Source organism: Perna viridis, chromosome 10 (genome assembly GCF_037379345.1).
Source record: "Perna viridis isolate PV_CMFRI_1.1 ecotype Kerala chromosome 10, ASM3737934v1, whole genome shotgun sequence".
In the NCBI taxonomy this organism is placed as follows: Eukaryota; Metazoa; Mollusca; class Bivalvia; order Mytilida; family Mytilidae; genus Perna; species Perna viridis.
The window spans coordinates 5268827-5288010 of NC_142454.1; the positions used below are offsets into that span (position 1 = coordinate 5268827).

At 32.7% G+C, this 19184-nt stretch overlaps 1 protein-coding gene across 1 annotated transcript; it reads left to right on the top strand.

The window, feature by feature from the left end:
• Positions 1-19087, top strand: LOC148604257 (von Willebrand factor D and EGF domain-containing protein-like). Its single transcript, XM_088548749.1, has 19 exons — positions 1-136; positions 808-1014; positions 1895-2083; positions 2436-2498; positions 3009-3379; positions 3622-3725; positions 8054-8375; positions 9378-9463; positions 10045-10123; positions 10583-10780; positions 11417-11628; positions 14753-15077; positions 15813-15968; positions 16256-16451; positions 16540-16727; positions 17028-17291; positions 17680-17701; positions 18004-18121; positions 18661-19087. Exons 1-19 carry the CDS (start codon positions 52-54, stop codon positions 18710-18712), a joined length of 3237 nt encoding a protein of 1078 aa, XP_088404875.1. The 5' UTR covers positions 1-51; the 3' UTR covers positions 18713-19087.
• The last annotated feature ends 97 nt before the right edge of the window (positions 19088-19184 follow it).

The window sequence follows — 19184 nt, forward strand, 5'->3', positions numbered from 1 at the left end:
TAAATTGTGCCCTTGTCAGATATTGAATGTATTTCTACACTCTATTGCAACATGCAACAGTTAACTAACTATGCTAAATCGTACAATATACTTATATTGTCTTTTCTATTCATAACTGTTGAGGCTGGTGCGACAGGTAAGACACGTAAAATACCATTTATTCTGAGACAATGATTTGTTGTCAAAATATGATTATTGCACAGACGGCGTCTGTCTTTGCATGATAAATGCAAGCCAGGCATATACGCAAAACAATAAGAGAACACAAAACACTTTTCTTTATGATTTGTTTGAAAAATAATTTGCAATTTTTAAATTTGAATTGAATATTAATGAATTTACGTTTTTTTCTTAGTAATGTTGTTTGCTTGCTTTTGCTATTGCCGTCAAATAATCTTTTGATTTCGTTTCAATTTCCTAAATATTTATTTCTTTTTGATAAAAGTTATATTGAAGTTTATTTTTCTATTACTAACACTTCTTACTACAGTTGGTGTCATTTAGTCAAATCCATAAAGCAGAAGGGCCTTTCTTTTCGCAATAAAATGTTTAACATTTTTTTTTACGGTTCAAACATTGACGCATGCATTTTCCTTTTGTCATTTGAAATGCATTCTTTCGGTTTTAATTCAAATGTATATTAAAACTCGAAAGCAAACTTTTATTTGCAACTACGTTCTTTGTAAAGACTAAAAACTATGGATTTAAATGTGTACATCACGATGATTTTTTAACAACATAATAACAATGTACAAGGCTGTGAGTTTTTTTTAAGATTTGTTTCTCATGTTGCTTGTTATAATTTAGATCCATGTGAATCAGAAAATTATGGTATCATTGATGACTGGAAAAGGTCGGTGGCATATGGTTCAAACAACAACATGACATTATGTGATAATATACTGACACCTGGTTGGTTCAGAATAACAAGTGGTGCAGGAGAGAAAATGCCAACACAATGTCCAACTGGCGGTTTTCGATGTGGCACGGAAAGATCAATATACTTATCCCGGGGTGAGTTTAAAATGAGTTTGCTTTAAAAACTTTCGTTCTGTCATATTTTAATCGTTACAAATAAACGTTATCAAATTTGACGAAATGCCCATTGCGCTGAACCAGTATATTTGTGGTTCAAAGGACCAAACTCCGGTATAGGGAATATCACATCAAACAATTCCAAACTTATAAAGCTATAACAGGCAAACCTGCGACCTATATAATATAGTTCGCGCAAATAGATATGTAGAGACAAAATCTTGGCAACATTATGAGGGAAATCTTTCAATGATATTATAGCCTCAATTTGTTTCCTGCTGCAATATAAGATACCCCATGTAAATTTCTTTACATAGCTCAAGACCAACACGGTCAGTCATACTTACTCAGTAACCTCTTCAATTACACCTTATATATTTGAAAAGTTTTTAGGTTTGCGATCGTGCGGAATCGCAACCATAACATGATATCCGATAGAAAGTCCTATCAACTTTTGTGAATCTGGTCCATTAATTTGCTTGATGTTCTGGTTATTACTCGTTTTCGTGCATTTACAATATAATCTGTGTTTTACACAGTCTGTTTTCTTGTGTAACTAAAATTAGACTTATATGTATTCACATCAAGCAGTTACTTAGTAGTATGATTGATATGTCACTATTTTAAAAGTTGTGATATTCATTGAAAATGTCGGTTTACAAAATATTTTCTTTGAATTTATGCTGTTTTTTTTTACCCTTTTATCGTGGTAACATAATTTTCAATTCCCACGATAATAACTATATATGATTCGCTTTAGGTGGATTTTCTGATATTTAGCATTGATTACAACAACAAAAAATACAACATAACCACATGTATATGAATGCATATATCAGGATTTTATATGTTTATACAGATGGTCTCAAGACTAGTGAGACAACATTTCCTACTAATCCAGGTCAGGAAGTTGACAGGTTTGCTTATTCAGCTAACTACGATGGAAATTGTAAAAATGAAAAACTAAGCATAAAAATTAAGAAATGTAAAGATTTTTTGCTGTACCACCTTCAACCAGTGTCTACCTGTCCATCCGCATATTGTTTTGGTATGTTAACATTTTTGAAAAATATAACCAACTAAAAATAGTATTTAAAATAACCAATAGAAGCAAATATTTCCTTTCAAGCGTTTATGTTTATCAGTGTTCTAGCTAGGAATTGAAAATAGGGGACCTGAGGAATAGAACACTCAGTCAGCAATATCGTCCTTATTATTATTTTTTTTTTTATGTTTGTTTTCCTATTGCATAGGTCATATTTTGCAAACTGAATAAGTTTAATGTATTTATTTTGGGCCTAAAAAGTCATAAAACTTGCGTTGTTTAAAACAAAAAAAATAATGTGTTTTTTATTATCTGCATTAAAATCTCCTCAGCATTTGCTCTTTAATTATTTAAGGTGATCAGCTACCATGCCCCGATGGGAAGTCTTCAGATACAGGATTTGGACCAAACTGTTTCGGTAAAATAAATTTCATCAGATTGTATCTTGTGACTTTCTACTTAGTGAATTTTAGATTCGATATAGATAAATGAAAAAAACATTATCATTTGATTAATCATGGATCTTATCACCATTATTTGTATCACCATTATTTGTTGAGGTATGAAAGTATATGGCTCACATCGGTCATCATGATCACTTATACATGACAGACAGTCCAGCTTAAAGCTTTACTAGAATGCGTGTTAATGCAAGTACATTGAATAAAAAACTGTAATCGCTAAATGAAACAATGTGATTAATTAATGATCAATATACTACAGTGTAGTTATCGTAAGAATGAATATATATATTTGATTAATTAAGGTGTTTTTAAGGAAAGTATTTCAGGTCAATTAATTCTACTCTTTGTTCAACAAACATGTATTATTGTTGCTATCTGTTACATAACGTGAAGAAGGAATGCAATTTTCTTCCTTATAAGTTGACAATCAATAATTCACTAAACTAATATTATATTCCTGCTAGCCTTTCCGGATATAAAAGTAATGCCAAAGGCGAGTGTCTCTGCAGATCTTGTACAAAATGAACAACGAAACCAATTTAATTTGGAAATGGTCTATAGCAAAGTAGGCTTCCACTGTAATCTGGACAGTTTGGACAACAAATACACTTATATTTTTTCATGGTTTATAAACGACGAATTGATTCCCCAGGCGAAAACAAAAGAATTGACAAAACTTGAAATTAAAAACGGCGACAACATATTACGTTACGAACATTGGGAAACAAAGTATCGCCCGAATATGCTTGTAAAATGTGGAGTACAAATAAAAGAGGTTGGATTTAAAGCCCCAACACCAATCAAGTACTCTGAACAATTCTTTGCCGGAATAAAGGTATGATATTACTTATTACTGAAAACAACCAATAAATTACTGGTTAAATGAAGTAAACAACAAATAAAGCACAACCAAGACAAACACACAAACAAAACAAAAAACAACAAAACAACAAAAACAACAACAAATTCAGGAACAATAAAAACAAAAAAATATATACATGCAGTAAATGAAAATCAAAATAGATTTTATTTTATAATTTTATTATAGTCAAATGCTATGTACCTTTTTACTTATAGGTTGAACAAACGAACGATAGACAATTCTATGTTACAGAGGGCAAGTCAACAACAATTCCCGTTACCATTACAATGCCTGTTGCCTGTAGCTGGCCAAAAAATAGGTAGCTTAATGGTTTAGCAAAATAGCGCATTTTATGAAAGGAAATGGAATAATTATTACACCACATGACAGGCTAACGCTGGCCCGAAAACTTAGTTTTATACAGGTAGAGCAAAAAATTTGCGCCTATTTACCTATTTAAGTAAGTTAAAAACAAACTAAAGGTGAAAGCGAAACAAGAAATACAAAGGCGACAGACTTGGGATAGACGCAAACAATGCGGCGGGGCTAAAGTTCTTTGACGTTATCACAACCCTCCCCTTTTGAAATGTTTCCACCGTTGAAAAAATAACCACCCCTAAAATCAGTTCAAAAAGGTGTAAGTCCCTTATTACAACGGAAATAAAGACAATAAATATAAATTACACACATGTAAAAACTAAGGATTACTAGTAGTTAATTGATATACCAATTCCAGATCAGCAAACAAAACATCATGTCCCCATCGTATACGTATTTCCTGTCCAAAAACTGCTCTTTAAGAGGTAGACGTAGAAAATATTAGCAGTGATAAGACATATACTGCCACCATACTCTTTAAAGAAGAGATTGTGGAAAACCAAAAAATCCTCATTTTGGTCTCTCTAACAGAGACGATGATTATGATTCATCGTCTATGTACTGGATTCCTAAACTCCACAAGAATCCATACAAAAACCGTTTCATGGCTGAATCTTCAGAATGTACCACCATAACATAAACTTTTAATTTCTATACTCACAGCAGTCAAAGAGGGTCTACAGTCCTACCATATTTGTTACTCCCGTGATGGTATAAATTCAATGTGGACCCTGAACAATTCGAAAGATCTTCTGGAGAGTATCTGTTCAAGATTATTATAAGAATATAATAGCATCAAAATCTATGATTTTTCAACATTGTATACGTCCATTCCTTATACTCAGTTAAAATTCCGACTTAAAAATAGTTTAAATCTTTTTTTTCTTTCAAAAAAAGATGGTACACCTAGATACAAATATATAGTTCTTGGTAGAGATTCCTCATAGTTTGTGAAAAATAATTCCAAATCATCTTCCAATTATACAGAGAAAGATGTTTACAATATGCTGGAATTTTTAATCAAAAACATATTTGTCCAATGTGGTGGACGTGTTTTTTTCCAACAAACAGTCAGCATTACAATGGGCACAAATTTTGTTCCTGTACTTGCTGACCTATTTCTTCAATCTTATCAGGCTAATTTTATAGCTGATCTGATCCAGAAGAAAGAATATCGTTTAGCTAGATCCTTTAATCTCACTTTTCGCTATATAGATAACGTATCATCTTTAAACAATCCTTATTTCGGGGATTTGCTACATCGCATCTACCCCAAAAACACTTTAGATAAATGATGCTACAAACTCGGTGAAGTCATATTTTGACCTGCACTTAGAAATCTATGCTTAGGGAAAATTATTGAACAAATTATGCGACAAAGACGATGACTTTTAATTCCGTATTTTCAACTTCCCTTTCATATGTGGCAACATCCCTTCGGCACCACTTATGAAATATTCATATCACAATACATACGTAATGCTAAAGCTTGCAAAAACTACACAGACTTTCTGTATCGCGCTAGATTTCTATAAAATGAAAACTATGACCCGTTGAATAAATCAGTTTTCATGGTGCTGATGGATACACCATAACGATCCACGACCATAAAACTTCTGTAGTGATGACTTCAATCTTGTAGCAACATAACCCTGTTCCAGAAGCCTATTTGTTAGAGTTCTAGCGCGATAAAAAAAATGAACACTCCATACGCAGGAGCCGAAGGGATGTTGCCACAGATGAAAGGAAAGTTGGCAATTCTGAAGGAAAAGCCATCACGTTTGTCGTAGTTTGGTCAATAGTTTTCCTTTATCATTGATTTCTAAGTGTAGGTCAAGATATGAGGCTGACTTCACAGTGTCTATAGTATCCTTTATTTCAAGTTCTTTGCGATGTACCAAATCCCCAAAATTAGGATTGTGTAAAGATAATACGTCATCTATATAGCGGAGACTGAGATTGAAGGATCTAGTCCAACGATATTCTTTCTTTCTGATCAGATCAGCTATAAAGCCAGCCTCATAAAAGTGAGGGAATAGGTCAGCAAGTAAAGGAGCACAATTTGCTCCCATTGGAATGCCGACCGTTTGTTGAAATACACGTCCACCATACTGGACAAATATGTTGTTGATTAAAAATTCCAGGAATTTGTATACATCTTCCTCTGTATATTTGGAAGATGATTTGGAATTATTTCTTACAAATTATGAGGAATCTCTACCAAGAACTATATATTTGTATCTAGGTGTACCATCTTCTTTGGAAAAAGAACGATGTATAATGTTTTTAAGTCGGGATTTTACCTGAGTATGGGGAATAGAAGTATACAGTGTTGAAAAATCATAGGTTTTAATGCTATTATATTCAGATAATAGTCTGAACTGATTGTCTCCAAAAGATCTTTCGAATTTTTCAGGATCTACATTGAATTAATACCACTACGTGAGTAACAAGTGTTGTGGTAGGACTGCAGACCCTCTTTGGCAGTTGGTATAGAAGTTAAAAGTGTTAAAAGAGGTTTGGTGGTACATTTTGCAGATCCAGCTGTGAAACATTGTTTGTATTGATTCTTGTGAAGTTTAGGAATCCAGTACATAGACGGTAAGGCACAATCATCGTCCTAGGTAGAGAGACCAAAAGAGGATATCACAGATTTATGGTTTTCCACAATCTTTTCTTTGCACAGAGTGGTAGCAGTGTAGGTCTTATCACTGGTATTATTTTCTACGTCTACCTCTGATAATAAACATTGGATATAAAACGTTTTGCAGACAACAACAATGTTGTTTTTGGCTTTGTCTGCTGGTACGACAACATATTTGTCATGTATAGTAGACAATGTTTTTGCTACATCGGGGTCTTTGAAAACTGATGTAGCTGTGGCACTCATTGATCTACTTAAAACTTTCATTCGTTTCAAAATTAAAGACCTCACGGCCGTTAACCACTCTGACAGAGAATCAATGTCTTCTTGTTCTTGTTTTATCCATTTTCTTTCATAGTCCTCGACAGCATCCATAAGAACTTTAATGTTATAAATCCAATTTATGGAGCGTGGTTCACAGTACTTGGGACCTTTAGAAAGGATATTACGCAGAGATTCGTTTTCGATATTGGTTAAATCTCCCGTAACGATGTCACCAGAAGGACCATATTTTAATGGAGAGGTTTTGCAAGAACAGTCAGATGGTTTAGCCTTGAAATCCTCAATCTCGAGGTTCTGCAATAGACTTTTATGTAGTAGAGTGAGAGGTATAGAATAAAGTTTGGTTCTAATGTGATGAAGTCCAAGAGGTTTTTGTATGAAAGGAAGGAGACCATCTATGGAGACATCTTGTAACTTAGGTGACATATAGTGGCGATGACCATGACTTGACTCCTTTCCCGTCTTTAAGTCAAATAAATTCATCACATTTATGCTATTGTTATATTGGCTTGAAAGGTTTCCTATAAAGAATGCATTCGATTTTAAAGATATCTAGATGTTTGTGAATCATTATAGTACAAACTTTAATTTTAATTAGTTGCACAATTTTAAGTTGAGGGTTAATTTCATTTATTAAGGTTAGATTTGAAAAAAAAACGTTTTTTTGTTAACCTAAATAACACGTACAAAGAAACAAACGTAAATAAGTGATATGGACTCGTTACATTTAAACTTGGAATATGGACAAAGTGTACCGTTTGGGTAAGTGTCTGCTTCTCTTAAAACAACCACCGTGTTGCTGATAAAATTCTTTGCCCGGGCTAGATTAATAAATTAATGAAAACCAAGACACTGCGAACAATTAAACTCTCATGAGGAAGATTGATACACCATAACGATACACGAAGTCATGATGACGACCATAAAAAATTTGGAGCAATTAATTTAATCTTGCAGCCACACAAGCAAAATTATAAAAAGACTAGCACGGTTCAAAAAGTCCTCATATTTCGGCAAGCTCTGGCATAACGCGTGCGTTTCAATATAAAAAAAACTCCATGTGTAGCTACTGATGGGGAGTTGCCACAGGCGAAACGAAAGGAAAACTTTTTTGCTTTTGTCGTATAGCTTGTTCATGAGTATTGTGTCCTTCGACTTTTAAGAGAAGGTCTAGATGTGAGACCGATTTCATTCTGTCTGTATATTGTCCCATGTTATTTATAAGGATAGATGTGCTGTATAAACTTCTAAAACTAGTTGCTTAAATAGAACAGGTCATCTAAATATCGGGAACTGAGATTTAAGTATTGAATCCTAATTTGATCAATCACTTTTTTACCTAGTCATTTGAAAAACGCAATTCAGAGTGGCTGCATGGTTAGTTTACTGACCGGTATTCCTCATTATCAAAAAGATCCCAAAATGTGCAACAATGAGTTGAAGAAAACAAGTTTGGAGTTCTCCCCACAGACCTGTGGAGTTCATTTCTCCCATACCGAATGGATTGCTGGAAAAAGGCGAAAAGAAATTGAAATACATGGCAAATCGGACGGCCAGATAAATATGAAAAATAGATTTACAGTTTTGCGTTTGTATAACTCAGACAACGTTCAGCCCAAGGAAGATCTCAAAGTTTGGACAAACATACAGCTTCCTGAAATAAGGGTAAGGTGTAATATACAATTGAAGTCATTCTAAACCGCCTTTTTTCATATTTAGCACAATTTGGAAACAAAACATCAGTTTTAAGTTGGTGTGTACCCAATAACCACCAACAATAGGAAATATATTATCTTAGCGAAATCAGATTTAGGCGTGTTTTTTTCTCTTGAGTGATTAATTCTTAAACGTATTATTAATATCAAAACTAATTTTTTTTCTGCATTAATATGGAGCCTTTAAAAGGGTTCACAATAATTAAGGGAAATAAATATCAGCAAAACGTTTTATTTTGTGACATTCTGATGTCAAACCCATAGCATCGAAATGATAAAGAAAAAATCTGTTAATGATGCTTCTGTATATTCATTGATATTAGTGCCATGAAATATGTGATTTAAATGTCTTGACAATTATATATTTTGCTTCTTTCGTGTAACTAAACGATAAATAAGATTTCAAGAGATTTAAAAGAGCAAACTCTTACAAAAATAAATGTTAGGTTCCCATTATGTAAACGGTGAAACAATTTAAAAGATTGTATGTCCCAAAAGGTATTCACAAACCTAGTAATTAGTTCTGTCTGACCCTGATTCATATCAAATGTGCCCATTGAATAAATGAAATACCTCAACATTGTTGCTTCATCCCTAGTATTGCGGATGGAAGAACCTCTAAGTGACGGATTTGGCTTCCTATTTCGAAAGTTTTAGTTTAGAGTACGTGTACACAATTAATGTTTTAGTTAAGATCTTTTTCCTAATCCAATTATAATAACAGCTGATAAGTAGCTACTCCTTGAAATAAATATCCAACATACTAAAACTTTCTATATTTCTATATGATTGTTTTGTACTAACAAATTTAAAGTAATTTTCCTTTGTAACGAAAAAGATTGCAATCAACATATCTATCGTTGATTGTTGTTTTCTCAGTACAAAAGCTTACAGCGCAGATAGAAGTTTTTACATCCATCATGTTTAAAACTCATGTTTTATTTTAATTAAGGTACAGGTAATTGATGATGATCAAGCAACAAGAGGAAGAGCCTGTAGGTCAGAAAATGATCCTCATATGAGAACATTTGATGGGAAGTAAGTTTGTGTACATTACTCGCATCAAATAAAATTCAGAAAAAAAAATAATAAATTGCAAGTATGAGGGTTCGAACGGGAATTGTATATAACACTTTGAATGTGGTATTTTTAAAATTGGACACTATCATCATATGAATTCAGTATCCTAAGCATGCGTTTATTTTATTGTCATACCCATATGGTTTCGTTTTTCGATTTGGCTGTGTTGCAAAGTACTTTAATATATATAAAATATTTATAACGTACATTTTTATTCACATGTACGTACTTCTTTTTCTCTGTATATAGTCCCTCAAGCCTATTTTTATTACGTTGCTCATCAATTAATGCTTGTCTGGTTTGCCTTATAATTCAATTTCTTTTAATTGTGCAAAAAGTATGCATTTAAGAACAAAAGTGAAAATGAGGTAAAATGATATGATGTAACACAACATTTAGTTAGTATTTAAACATTTAATTACCCACTTTGTATTTCTAAAGAAATCCGTCAATGCATTAATGAATGACATGTGTCGAATTAGTATGATTAATTTATATAAACATTCGTATAAATAAAAAGACAAAACTGTTCTATACAGGACATACGAATTGCAAAGACGAAATGGCCAGATAGAAGGTGAATATATTTTATTTCACCATGACAGATTACCAATTCAGGTATTTTCTTTATTTTAAAATTACATGTAAATGCTATATATGTTTACAGAAAAATCGTGCTCCAAAACCAAACCGTGATTGACATTGTCTATACCAATCATATTGTTACGTCCCTTCTTTACATTTTCCTAAGCTGTGCTATCAGAACACACTAGTTTAGTTAAGAAATTTGTTGCCTTATATTGCTTGGTTGATGAATCTGCACGGAAACATTATTTGAACTTTATAATTACCTTTTTGAAACATCATGAGTGCAGTATTTGCATGCCACATGGTAATCGGATACGCATGTATAACTAAAACATTACATTTGTAGTGGTAATCTTACGTTGAAATTGTCATAATTGCCCTGCTAACAAATTTAGAAGGAACAAGATACGTCTAGGGAATATAATCCTTTCTTGTTATTTTATTTTTGTTTGATTTGATAAATATATATGTTATTATTACATATCTTAGGTTCACGCTTACTATCGGGCATGTTATTCTGGTGTTTTGTGTAACTGTGGTGTTGCGGTTCGGAGTGGAGATAGTACTTTCGTTGCTAACTTCTGCAAAACAACTTACAGGAGCAGTACTCGAGTTAATCGATATATAGTACAACGATTATGCGACGACCACAGTCTGGTTGTAACAGAATCTGGAAACTCATACACGGTTACTTAAATTATGCTTTTTACATTTACATTGAATATAAAATAAGAGACTTTTCGAAAGAAATTTTCAACATTTACTAAAGTACGACGGTTCACTATTTATACCCTGTGATAAATCAAAATTATAAGTTTTATACCTCATTCTTATTTGCTTTTTCTATTTTCTTTCATACCAAAATTTAGTAAAACTACTTCACAAGGATACTAAGACAAGTGTGTAAATGCGTCCTTCCTTTGCCTTAGGACAGATTAAGAAGTGTCCATATAGAGACCACGCACTTTTTATGATATGAATGGCACATGGTAAATTGTATCAAATTCGTTACTATGTAAATGTATATGTCAACAAATTATTGACCCCTCTTCAGAATTTCATTTACAGTACTCAAACTTTTCGTAACTCTCCTGCGTTAACGGTGAACAGATTGTAGATTTAAATGAAGTACCAAATGTAGAAAAACATACTATTATAAACATATTTTTTTTATATTTTTTTTTTTTTTGATGAATTCTCTCCCGTTAGAGACGTGGCCAATGAATGTAGTTATAAGATAATCAAAAATGTCCGCTTAACGAAGGTGTCCGTTTTCTCATGTTCGAATGCACGCTGAAAAGTGTATTTTATTTCCTTTGTTAGATTGAATTGCCAACAAAAGCAACAGTAACATTTTCTCATGGACGGGTTGACAGTTTTTATGGAATAAATGGTATAAATATTGTTCCATCCATTCTTGATCGTGGTCATGTTACAGGTTTATGCGGCATATACAATAATGACATTCATGACGATTTAACTCCAAGAAATGACAACCAGCCAAGAGATGAGAGACAATTTGCTTCATCGTGGCTGTAAGATTACTTTTATAACAGAATTTATAAGTTTAAATGCCATTGAATACAATACATAAACCTCCTGATATTTATAAATATTTACATAATCAAAAGGGTAATCAAAGGAACCAAGGTTATAGCTGTAATCAAAAGAATGCAATCCAGGGACAAACACCAGACATGGAAAACAGACATTCACAACAAAGAACATAAAGTAACTAATATCATACATACAAAATAACAAAAGCAAATGACCATCTCGGACTCCACTAAAAACATGAACCAGTAGGGTAAGCGTCCTCTGCTTTTCTAGAATTACCCGCCGAGTTGCTCATAAAAAGTTATGTCCGGGGTAGACGAAAGAGGAAAGGAAAACTTTGACACGTTGAACAAATCAGTTTTTATGGCGCAGATGGATACACTATAACGATCCACGAGTTTATGATGACGACCATAAAACTTCCGTAGTGATGACTTCAATCTTGTAGCAACATAACCCTGCTCCAAAAGCCTATTTGTTAGAATTCTAGCGCGATACAAAAAGTCTGTGTAGTCACGGCAATGTCTAGCATAACGTATGAGTTGTGACATGAACACTCCATACGCAGGTGCTGAAGGAATGTTGCTACAGATGAAAGGATTTTGAATGAAAAGCCATCATGTTTGTCGTAAAGATTGGTCAATAGTTTTCCTTTACCATCTATTTCTAAGTGTAGGTCAAGATACGTGGCTGACTTTACAGTGTCTGTAGTATCCTTTATCTCAAGTTCGTTTTGGGTAGATGCGATATCAAATCCCTGAAATTAGGATTGTTTAAAGATAATACGAAACTATGATTGGTGAAAGATAACAGCGGAAACTGAGATTGAAGGACCTAGCTAAACGATATTCCTTCTTTCGGATCGGATCAGCTATAAAGTCAGCCTCACAAGAGTGGAGGAATATGTCAGCAAGTAGAGGAGCACAATTTGTTCCCATTTGGAATGCCGACCGTTTGTTGAAAAAACGCGTCCACCTCACTGGACAAATATGTTGTCGATTAAAAATTCCAGCATTTTGTAAATATCTGCTTCTGTATATTTGGAAGATGATTCGGAATTATTTCTTACAAAGTATGAGGAATCTCTACCAAGAACTTTATATTTGTATGTAGGTGTACCATCTTTTTTTGGAAAAAGAACGATGTATAATGTTTTTAAGTCGGGATTTCAATTAAGTATCTGGAATAGAAGTAAATAGTGTTGAAAAATAATAGGTTTTAATGCTATTATATTCAGATAGTAGTCTTGAACTGATTGTCTCCATAAGATCTTTCGAATTTTTCAGGATCCATATTGAATTAATACCACTACGGGAGTAATAAGTGTTGTGGTAGGACTGCAAACCCTCTTTGTCAGCTGTGAGTATAGAAGTTACAAGTTTTGATAGAGGCTTGGTGTTACATTTTGCAGATCCAGCTATGTAACGTTGTTTGTATGGATTCTTTAAGTTAAGGAATCCAGTACATAGACGGTAAATCACAGTCATCGTCCCTTGTAGAACCACCAAAAGAGGATATCACAGATTTATGGTTTTCCACAATTTCGTCTTTGGAGATTGTGGTAGCAGTATAGGCTTTATCACTGCTATTCTTTTCTACATCTATCTCTGATAATAAATATTGAATGTAAAACGTTTTGCAGACAAATACAATGTTGCTTTGGGCTTTGTCTGCTGGTACGACAACATAATTGTCATGTATAGTAGACAATGTTTTTGTTACATCATGGTCCTTGAAAACTGATATAGCCTTGGCACTCATTGACATATTTAGAACTTTCATTCGTTTCAAAATTAAGGACATCACGACCTTTAACCACTCTTACGGAGAATCAATGTCTTCTTGTTCTCGTTTGATCCATTTTCTTGCGTAGTCCTCCACGACATCCATAAGACCTTTAAAGTTATAATTTCAATTTATGAAGCGTGGTTCACGGTACTTGGGACCTTTCGAAAGGATATAAGGCAAAGATTCGTTTTCGATGATGGACAATCTCCCGTAACGACGTGACTAGAAGGACCTCAACCTCGAGGTTTTGCAATAGTCTTTTATAATTGAAAATTTTGGATGCAATGAATGAAGTATAGGAATATGAAATAATTGGTGTGGATTTGTCTTTGAAATATGGTGGAAATTTGTTGGTGACGTTTTTGTGATGGAGAGTGTCAGCTAAATTAATTGCATCTATACCTTTGTTGACAAACGGTAGTGGAAGAAATGATCGTTTGTCTTCATTCTTCATCTTAAAAAAACGTCAACCGTTTCATTAGAAGTACCTGTGTTAGTCTCTCTAGGGCAGTGGGTGAACAAAAAAACAAATAAAAAACCTTTTTTTTTTTATTACGTGACAGTAATTTGACTTCTTGTATCGATAGAGTAGTTTATCTCGTTGGACCTTCAAAGAAACATAAAATGCAAGTAGTCTCATTAAAACAAACTGTAAAATGAAAATATTTTTGGGGGGCTTCGTTCTTACACTTTTCTTGAACTTTCTTCCGATATAGGAAAATTCGTTTGTGATATGCTAGCATAGTCGTTTTCGAATGTGTTTGCCTTATGAATGAATAAAAAAATCAATATACACGTAGATGATAATATCTCTTCGAGGAAAAGAAAGATTTAAATGCCACAATTGAAAACACAATAGCTTAGTCTGAAGCAAATCAGATCGTTTTTTTCGCCCCATTTTCGTTAACTTTGTGCTTCCTTAGATTCCACCATTGATAAAATATGACAATCATAAAAAAAACTCTGCATTGACATTGCGTTTAGAAATTGATTTGTGTTTATATTATTCATTCAACTTAACACATTTTTATTCAGATGAATGAAACAATGTATAACTACAAATGTTTGCGTTAACAAGACAGAGTTTTTGTCAAGGTTGCAATGCACGGCCGCATGTATAGATATTAAAATTTATAACCAAGCGTCAAATGTCTTATGGGACTCTATATTTTTATATTAAAAGTACATTGTGAATACTTTATCCCTTGACAAAGCAATTACAAAATCACCAACGAAACATTAAGAAAACAGTAATACTATAATACCAATTAAATTAACAATCAATTATCAAAACGTTTGGTTTTTTTTTTTCAGCGCCAAGAAAGAGGAAAGTTTATTTGGCAATACTTTACCACCACCAATCTACCTTGGACAAGAATACTGCACTTGCACGACACCGGTTGAAAAGTTCCCTCACGGTGAACCAGAGTATAATTGTGGATGGACAGTTGGTATGGAAGGATGCAGACAACAAAAGACGCAAACAGCAATGGTGACCGCATCTTGTAAAAATCAGAGGAGGATAAAACGTTCTTTAATGAATGACAGATATACACGATCTGTAGACGAAGAAATTTCTGACGAGGATGAACAGCCGCCACTATTTGAAATGATCGACGAAGCCAATGTACCAATAACTGTCAGTATAATTAATGTTTTAACTTCGTCCATTGATAAATAAATCTTGCATAAGGAAAGAGTTAACAAAATGCAATATTTACCTAAGGTATTAAAAGAAAAATTTAATAATCTGAAAGCTGAAAAGTGTGCGTCTTATAAAAATCATTATTGTTTTTTAGATTTCTCATCACATTCGCATCCTGTTTTGTAATTCATATAATTCTTTATTTAGTCAAATTATTTGATTGGGTTTATTGTGAGTAGTCACAAATCGCCATTGACTATGTAAGTTTTACAATATGCTTTATTTTCATTAATCAATCAGAACAAAATCATATTTTAATGTGGGTTGTCATCTTTGATTAAGATGAACTATGTTGTTCGCGGAATACAAAGATGGTCTAACATAATAATCCGTGAACGGAAAAAACCTAAACGTCTAACCCAATATGCTTGAATGATGCGTTTGTGTCCAGTGTTTTGGTATAGCATTGAAATTTGAAACAAAACAACTTACTGCGTAATAAAAGTCTGAAAAGTATATATGTCCTTTTCTGTTAATATAAAGTAACTCTGTATTTTTCTTCATATGTCTGAAAATTCTCGTATTGTATTAACTGATTTTGTCCAATAAATTCTAGTCTCAACTAGTCTCTACATAACCTGTCCTAATCCAGTCTTGAATTGTCCTATCTAGTCCTTACTTTCACACGTTACAACATGTCTTGACCACACTATTTCGGTCCTTATTTAGCTTCCACCTGAATCATGGCAAAATAAATGGACAGAAGACACTGCAAGAAAACACTGTACGGACAAGGTGACGGGGTCTCCAGCGTTCGGACCATGTTCGTCAAATGTTCCAATCAACGCTACCGATTATATTGAATCGTGTGTATTAGATATAAAGGTATGTGCATTGTGAACATATGGTTTGATAACCTGATTAAAATATTATAATACAAATTTAAGCATTTTATTTTAAGGTATTTTATTTTCACAATCTGTATGGACTTCATTGGCCAATATTTTTATTTCATTAAATTAATTTTCCTAGTGATACTCAATTTTTAACGTTTTTATAGTTTTTTAATTAGTTAATAAAATGTTTTATAAATTTTGCGTACTAAATGTTCAAATAAAGCGTTAACTCGACGTTCACTTCCACAATAATTTGTGTCAATGTGTCTTATGAAGGCTTCCGGAAGTGATGTCTGGTTAAAGGCAACGTTACAGAATTTTGGACAGGCATGCAAACAGGAAGCAGGACGAACAGAAGTTCTTATGATCACTAACAGCACCAACTCAACAGGAGTAGAAAAATCAATTTTTGCAATAATTGAAGAATCAACCTGCCCAGATAACTGTTCTGGCCATGGATTATGTGTCGACGGTGAGTAGTAAATTCATTCATTTGCAATAAAATACGTGGTCACATAATGTTAACATTGAACATTGAAACCAGGGTATATCTATTACAGGTACCTGTGAATGTTATGATGGTTATTTTGGTGACGACTGTAACTTAAGTAAACAAACACTTCCTGTTCTAGAAAAAGATGCATTTGTTGGAGAATGTGACAATAGACTTAAACCATGTAAAAAGTTCATTATACCAGGATATGATTTTATCCGAAACAACCTTACTTGCAAATTTCATCCGTTTGTGGTAAGTGATTTTGGTGAATTTGTCCAAATATTGATTTAAGATCGAAGCAACAAATTTCGTCAGTTTTAACAATTTCTTTTCTATATCAAGATAACGTTAATTTTAACAACATATATTGTTTTCACAAGGAATAGTTTGCATTGATATTATATTTTTCACTTTTATTAACGTAGACTATGCTGCTTAAATTATTTTTTATAATGTGCTTCTGAAACACACTTTGTCCTCAAAGTTTGACAATGTAAAGAACATACACGCCGAATATTTATAATTCATCATAATATTTTGTGTTTTATGTAGATAAAGAAGAATGAAACTGGTGCATCAATAACGGTTGAAGAAGAAACTTTCATTGCAAGTGGTATTTATAGGAGTTCGTTCTTCATGCTTTGCGAACTTCCACCATCCAGACGAAGGCGCTCTTCGAGTTTCAAAATCCTGGCATCAGGCTATCATATATCAATTTCAAATGACGGCCATAAATTTACAGATAATGTTACGATGCTAGTTGTCGACTCACTGTGTGTTAAATGTAATATATCAACTCATAAATGTGAAGAACTGGTAAGTTTAAGCAAAACATATCGTTATATCCTCCATGTCTCACGTATCCATTGTTAGCATCGAATGAAAGTCATTAAAACTTAATCATTTTTACTCATGCCAATATTTACCTGTATCATATCGCTTAAAATGGTTGAAAAAAGTTAATGGAACAAGGAAGAATGTTCTCTTTCTTTCGAGATCTGCGTTACAATAGAACAACTTACAGATATAATGTCACTACACAAAAGAAAGCAAGAACGACATAAATATGAAGCAAGAAAGACAAAAAGTAAGGTATTTTCAAAAAGGTACATGTACGCCAAAATAATTGTATGATTGCAGAAATATAAAGTGTGTACGTACGTGTTTAAAGTTACGACTACTACTGTGTTTAATTTTGTTTCAGACAACCTGTCCAAAAAAGATAGGTAAGTTACATGTTATCGTTTAATATTTTTGATGTTTTGTGAAGATTGATGGAACTTAATTTTTTGTTGGAATTTCATGAAGAAAAAATACCTGCAGACTATTACAAGTATAAGTCATGAAATGAGTTCGATTATGTAAATTAGTTTATTTTTCAAAATAAAAGAGTAACCAAAGGAACCAAGGTTATAGCGGTAATGAAAAGAATGTAAACCAGGGACAAAGACCATACATGAAAAACAGACATATACAACAAAGAACATAAAGTAACTAGTAACTAAAATAATACAGGTTTTTTTTAAAGAAAAATCAGAAAAGAGTAATAGTATACTGATTATATGTGTGGGGATTGCATCAGCAGTTATAGCCGCAGTATTGTTCATCATAATTGGCTGTGTTGTCATAAAAAGACAATCTAAAAGGTATATATATTTTTTTTCAATTTTATGGGTGGAAGAAAACTTCAAAAATAAAGCAAAAATTAAATGGAAGAATATCTCCACCGAAGTTTGCTGATTTAATTTTGCTTACAACTATACCCTAATTTCACAAAATATTTAACGAGTTCGTCACAGGCATGTAAGGTAGGCCTTTTCCTCATTTGAGTCAAATGCAGTGTAGAAAGGAAGAATAATGGTAACAACTCACTGGAAAATTCAGCAATTGTTTTCATATGTTAATAAAACAACATAATACATACGTTAGGACCACATATTCACCTTTAAACGCACACGAACAATATATTTACAGGATTAACAAGTTCATTGATGGTAATTGTATGTTTTTAATAGAGTTTCATTATGAAAATTGTGTATTATTTTTATTTAATTTGGGAACAGTTAAACTTAGTATAATTATACACGATTCCAATATTGCCATATCTATGTTTTCATACCTTTTTTTATATCTTAAATCATTTTGCTATTTGATGAAAATAATTGTTTATATAATCTACTTTTAGGAACAGAAAAATCTACGATTCTTCACCATCATTAAAAGATCTTAAACATTAACCATTGTGCGGACGTCTTGTTTAATAGAATAAGCAAATAACTATATATGTACTTGATATGTCCGTCCTAAAATGAACCGATATTTATTTTCTAACTCTGTAACTATTTATTTCTTTCATTATTTAAAAACAATAATGTGAAATACATGTATCTAAAATTTGTGTTTTGCTGTTGTTTAAGTGTAATTGGTCAAGTTTGAACATAATTCGAACAGAAATAAATCTAAAAAAAATATTCACAAATCATACAAGACTAGCAAATTGAAACGTTATTGTCATGAGTTTTTTGTGATTTATTACATGTATTAGCCTGTGGTCAAGCTCATGATGTCTGTAAAAAATATTTCCAAAGGAAAAATAAATGTTTGCTGTATTAGCTGGGTCTTGTATACTTATGACCAGAAAAAAACATGAAATCGGGAGCTTAAAAAATACATCAAGGTAGCTTCATTCTCGTATAGTTTTTAAATGCG